The 6,000-nt window shown below is 43.5% G+C and overlaps 1 protein-coding gene across 1 annotated transcript in view; it reads left to right on the forward strand.

Moving 5' to 3' along the window:
* LOC149811673 (lysine-specific demethylase JMJ705-like) overlaps positions 1-2,841 on the forward strand; it is a 78,565-nt gene extending 75,724 nt beyond the window's left edge. Inside the window, exon 7 of the mRNA XM_089992537.1 lies at positions 1,286-2,841. Coding sequence (XP_089848663.1) covers positions 1,286-2,583 — 1,298 coding nt within the window. The 3' untranslated portion in view covers positions 2,584-2,841. The remainder of the gene's footprint in view (positions 1-1,285) is intronic.
* Positions 2,842-6,000: the final 3,159 nt, after the last annotated feature.

The following is a 6,000-nucleotide window of genomic DNA, read 5'->3' on the forward strand; positions in this document are numbered from 1 at the left end:
TGCCGACAGCACCAGACGGCAGGGGGTCCAGCCCCTGCCGAAGGCACAGGTCGGCAGGGGCCAACCCCTGCCGACAGCACGCAGTGGCAGCAAAAAGGGGTGCCGCAGGGGCCACCGGTCCCCTGCCGGCACTCCGGCGATTCGCAGAGGGAGACGGGGACGACAGGGGCCGCGTAGGCCACCTGTCGGGGCCATGGCGACACAGAGAGGCGGTGGGAGGCCGCGGCAGTGGCTGTGAGCCACCTGCCGGCCTCCCGGCGAGGTGACAGGGAGGGGGGTCGCAGGGGCCTCAGGTCCCCTGCCGACACCCCGGCGATCCCCAGCGAGAGAAGGGGACGACAGGGGCTGCGTAAGCCACCTATCGGGGCCCCGATGGTACAGGGAGGCAGTGGGAGGCCTGCGGCAGCGGCTGTGAGCCTGCCGGCCTCCCGGCGAGGTGACAAGGAGGGGGGGGGGTGAGGAAGAAAAGAGGGAGGAGAAGAGAAGAACGGCGTACCTGGGGGGGGGGGGGGGGGGGTTCCCGGCGTCGGCGGCAGGCGCAGCAGGGAAGGAGACCGGCGCGGGGGAGGAAGCTCGAGAGGTTTGCGAGAGGGAGGCGAGACTCCCCTCGCCCTCCGACCTCTCTCTTAAAGGCGAAGGGGGGCACCGGAAGGGGAAACCCCTGGTGGGTTTCCCAAATCCTCCCGCAAGAGAAGGGGGAGAAGGGGGGGGGGGGGGGGGAGTGCGGCGCTCGGGACCCTGCGTCGGGTTACGCAAAACCCTAACAATAAAAAGGGGCCCGGGTCGGGTCCGGACCCGACCCGGCCCGGGTCCAAACAGTTTTTTTTTTTTTTTTTTTTTAAAATGGGATTTTACACATAATCCCAGAACAATTTTTATGTGTATGTCTGTGTGCTGATACACAAATCATTAACTTTATTCTTATTTTGATGTTATTTTTTCAATGTACTGCATTAGAATAACAAGTCTCGTCTTATCATCCCTAGGATTGGTTCTTTTATCTGTCTAAGTCAAGCTCAAGTTCCATTAGTGTATTATTAAGTCATCCTGTGGACTTTAGTTTTAAGCTGATCAATCCGACCTCCAAGTTCAATTTATGTAAATCTGATTGACATGAAATGTACATATCGGCTGTCTAAAATGTTAGACCACTTAATTTCTGGCTTCTGTTTACAGAGTGTAAACGCTCTTTTGGAACATGCATGTTGGACATGGTTTCTGTTCCTTTGACCATCCTCTTGCAAGATGTTGATGAACTGCTTTTTTACCATGGTGATGTTCGCAGATTATCCTAAAGTCCAAGAGCGAGCAAAACTATTTGCTGAAGAGATGGTGATTCACCATGTCTGGAAGGATATTCAGTTCTCTGAGTCTAGCCCGCAAGATTTAGCAAAAATTGAATCTGCTTTGGACGATGACTTGCATCCTGGAAATGGTGACTGGGCAGTAAAGTTGGGCATAAACCTCTGCCACACAGCCAACTTGAGTAGATCTCTACTCTACAGCAAGCAAATGCCATACAATCCTATTCTGTATGAAGTTTTTGGTTGCAACTTTTTGGAGACCTCTGCTACTGGACTAGAGATGCAGGGAAAGAGTAGCAGGCAGAAGAAACTTGTTGTTGCGGGAAAATGGTGTGGCAAAGTGTGGATGGTGAACCAAGTACATCCATACTTGGCTTACAGAGATGAACAAACATCAAAATATGGCAATGAGTTTCCATCTCAAGGCGAAGATTGTGAGTCCGAACAAAGCCCAAAGCTAATCAAGCAGACCTCCTGTACGGAAACAAGTTTCTCAGAAGTAATCCCTTCCAGGAGATCAGCTAAAAGGAGGATGCCCTTTGAAATGGCACACAGGAAAAGGCTCAAGTGCCCTGAATGGGAAACCACTGGACCATTACACTCTCAGGGAAGAACCGCACTAGAATCCAAATGCAATGCCAAGGAAAAACCAGAAAAAATTGAATCGCCTGCAGTTCGTCACAGTTGCAGGAAGAAAGCAGATATCTCGGATGTGATTTCAAAGGCAAGTCTTGGACAGGAGACAAATGAAGTGCCTGAAGGAGGACCATGTACCAGACTCAGAACAAGACCATCAAAAACCATTGTGCGCAATGAGGGATGCACATCCATTGACAAGGAGCAACAAAAGAAGCGGGCTAAGAAAGCTGGTAAGCAGCTGCGGAAAGCAGCGCTGGTCAAAAGTGTGAATGATGATGACAGCTTATATCAGTGTGATATAGAAGGCTGCACCATGACCTTTAACCTGAAGCAAGAGCTGCTTCTGCACAAGCGCAACACTTGTGCATTCAAAGGTTGCGGAAAGCGCTTCTTCTCGCACAAGTACTTGTTACAGCATCGCCGTGTTCACATGGATGATAGGCCACTGAAGTGCCCATGGAAAGGGTGCAAGATGACATTCAAGTGGGCATGGGCAAGGACGGAACACATGAGAGTGCACACAGGTGCACGGCCGTATGTGTGTAAGGAACCAGGTTGTGGTAAGACGTTCAGGTTTGTTTCAGATTTTAGCCGTCACAAGCGGAAGACAGGGCACTCCTTGAAGAAGAGCAAGGGATGAGCCTAAGGAGAGGTGGCCTACACCTGAAGGGGAACTGGTTCTGATTGTAAATTTGGAAAGGCTCATGAGCAAGCAAACTGCCTTGGGAGCGCGAAGGGTGGAATGTGGGGGTGGTCAAATGACCTGGCTTGACATTCTTCATTGTATTTTAAATTATGGAACGTCCCTCTAATTGTTTTGCAAGGGTCCCTTTTGCCCATTCGATTCCTGTAATCATGCAACGATTACTTATAAAATGAACCAGCCAACCTTCGATTCTGCGTGCGTGTGTGTGCATGACATTTTTCATTTTATCATTTGTCTCTCTGTGTGTGTGTGTGTGTGTGTGAGAGAGAGAGAGAGAGAGAGAGAGAGAGAGAGAGAGAGAGAGAGAGAGACCTTTTTAATTTTACCGTTTCTCCGTTTGAGAGTGGGGGCTCGTTCTTGTATTTGAGAGAGAGAGAGAAAGCATGACCTTTTTCATATTACAGTTTCTCCGTTCGAGAGTGCGAGCTCATTCTTGTATTTGAGAGAGAGAGAGAGAGCATAACATTTTTCACATTTTTCGTTTACCATTTCTGCGTTTGATAGAGTGAGAGAGCGTGTGCATAAAGCTGCTCTCTTGCCCCAAGGGAATCACCACTAGTGATGATTTTCAATATGGCCTGATCCAAACCCTTGGCATAGTGGGGTGGGGCCTTCGCTGCTATATGGGGTGGTCGAGATTTGGATCCCATGGGCTTCACTCTGTGCAAGCCAATGCCCAGCATAGGCCTCTAGAGCAGGGTTCTTAATCTCAGAGTTTTAGACTGGCACGACAAGACGGTGTTGTGTGTTCTCCCCGGAACACAAATTTGCGTGTTCCGGTGTGTACGGAGGAATATCTTGGGACCCGCGATAATTCATATGTCAATGTTGCCCACGATGACTTTATAATAAAATAACATATAAAAAAGGTAGATATGCTTTTGACGGAAATGTCCTCTCGTAAGATAGATATGCGTTGGACGAAAATGTCCTCCCGCTCCCCGTATATAGATTTGCATGTTCCGTCTTTGTTTTTAGCTTGTGCTACAACACATGGTCGCCTTTTCGTTCCTGCTTTGTGTTAGATAGAAACCTTTTCTGGGTTCGTTCCTACCTCGTGGAGATAACTATAAATCGAATGACTGGTTCAATTATTGGTGGGCATCAAAGGGGGATTTGTCAGCCATCTCTTTTTACAGTCTTTTCTTCTTCTTCGTTTTTGTTAGGCAGTATGAAAAAAAGCAATGACGAACAAACATTGCAACAAGTGCCATTAAAGTGTGGTGAGTACCTTTCCATGTCATCATGATATTGTTGATGAACATATGTTGTCGTGAGTGTCATTAAGGTGTTGTTTTGTTATTGCAGGTAGATTTTATCGTTTCGACGGTTGAAAACTTGAAGATATTTGTAAGACGCTGGGACCTGTTGACAAGAATGCTTGGTTACAGATGCGAGAAAGAGCCTCTACCACATCCAGTATCGTCCATTCACTCAGTATATGCAATATAACGCAAATTACGGTTGTAGTAACACGTATATCGATTTGTGAGATATTGTTTTGTTAATATCGATTTGTAATATATTATGCTGAATTATCGTATATCAATTTGTAAGATGTTATGTGTTTTCTAGAGTCAATTTATGAGATATTTTTTTTTGTTGATATCGATTTGAAATATATTATGTTGAATTACCGTATATCAATTTGTAAGATATTATGTGTTTTTTAGTGTCGATTTGTGAGATACTGTTTTGTTTGTTAATATCGATTTGTAATATATTATGTTGAATTGTCGTATATCAATTTGTGAGATATTGTTTTATTTGTTAATATCGATTTATAATATATTATGCTGCATTGTCGTATATCGATTTGTAAGATATTATGTGTTTTCTATTATCGATTTATGAGATATTGTTTTGTTTGTTAATATCGATTTGTAATATATTATGCTGAATTGTCGTATATCGATTTGTAAAATATTATGTGTTTTCTAGTATCAATTTGTGAGATATTGTTTTGTTTGTTACTATCGATTTGTAATATATTTTGCTGAATTATCGTATATCGATTTGTAAGATATTATGATGAATTGTTGTATACCGATTTGTAATATCTTATGCTGAATTGTTGTATATCGATTTGTAAGATATTATGTGCTTTCTAGTGTCGATTTGTGAGATATGATTTTGTTTGTTAATATCGATTTGTAAGCTATTATGTTGAATTTTTGATACTGTGATTCATTCAATCGTTTCTTTGACTTGCTTAACTAATCGGTAGCCGTTGTTATATGCATCTTGAATAAATTATAGTAAACATATGCGCTGGCTAACACAAATTGATATTTTACTCATGACAGTGTTGAACATATCAACTAGTTGTAGTGAAGATGGTGTATCTCAATCATTGGGAAGTCATGGAGCAACGAACATCCGTACTATCGATGCACCTGAAGAATTGAATATATGCACTAATGATGCACATGATAAGAAGGGTGCAAGCATTGGATTCACTCTTGACTTGAATATTCCAGCAGACAAAATGTAATTCGATAATGAGGTAGATGATCATGACAGTGCACTTGACAAAGGTGCAAGCACCTCAAGTCTACATGATAGTACACTTGGCTTCAGTGTTAGAAGGTATTCTTGGGCAAAAAATGCACAAGGTGTCGTGGTGAGAAAGGCATATGTTTGTTCTAAGCAAGGTTGGAAGAAGTCAAGTGAAAATCCAACAAGGTGCAAGCCAGATTCAAAATGCGACTGTCCAGCGAGAATGGTGTTAATAAGACTTCCGAATGGGAAATATGTAGTTCGTACTTTAATCAATGATCATAACCATAAATTAGCCACTTCATTTATGACTTCTATGTTAAGGTCACATCGTAAAGTAACCGAAGCGCATGCTGCAATTGCTGAAATAGCTGATAACATCGACATTGCACCAAGAAAGACATACAATTTATGCGTGCACGTAGATAGTGGTCGCGAGAATGTACCATTTACACCTATGGATCTAAGAAACCACTTGAGAAGGAAGATGTCAGAAAACATGAAGAATGGAGGAATATGTTCTTTGGTTGATTACCTATAGAAGCATTCAAGCAATGACTCTGGTTTCTTTAGTGCAATACAATTGGATGAAGATGGGTATACTGTGAATATGTTTTGGGCAGATTTAAATTCAAGAGTAGATTATGAATGCTTCAATGATGTGCATGTTTTTTATACGACAGTGAAGATTAATATGGAACCATGGCTATTTGCGTAGTTTGTCAGAGTGAACCATCACTCACGGAGTTGCATATTAGGCGACGCTTTTTTGTATGACCAGACCAAGAAAATCTTTGAGTGGTTGTTCAGAGTATTTATACATGCAATGAATGGGAAGCACCCTGGAGATGT

The sequence above is a fragment of the Nuphar pumila genome, chromosome 17 (genome assembly GCF_984573655.1).
Source record: "Nuphar pumila chromosome 17, dmNupPumi1.hap1.1, whole genome shotgun sequence".
NCBI lineage: Eukaryota > Viridiplantae > Streptophyta > Magnoliopsida > Nymphaeales > Nymphaeaceae > Nuphar > Nuphar pumila.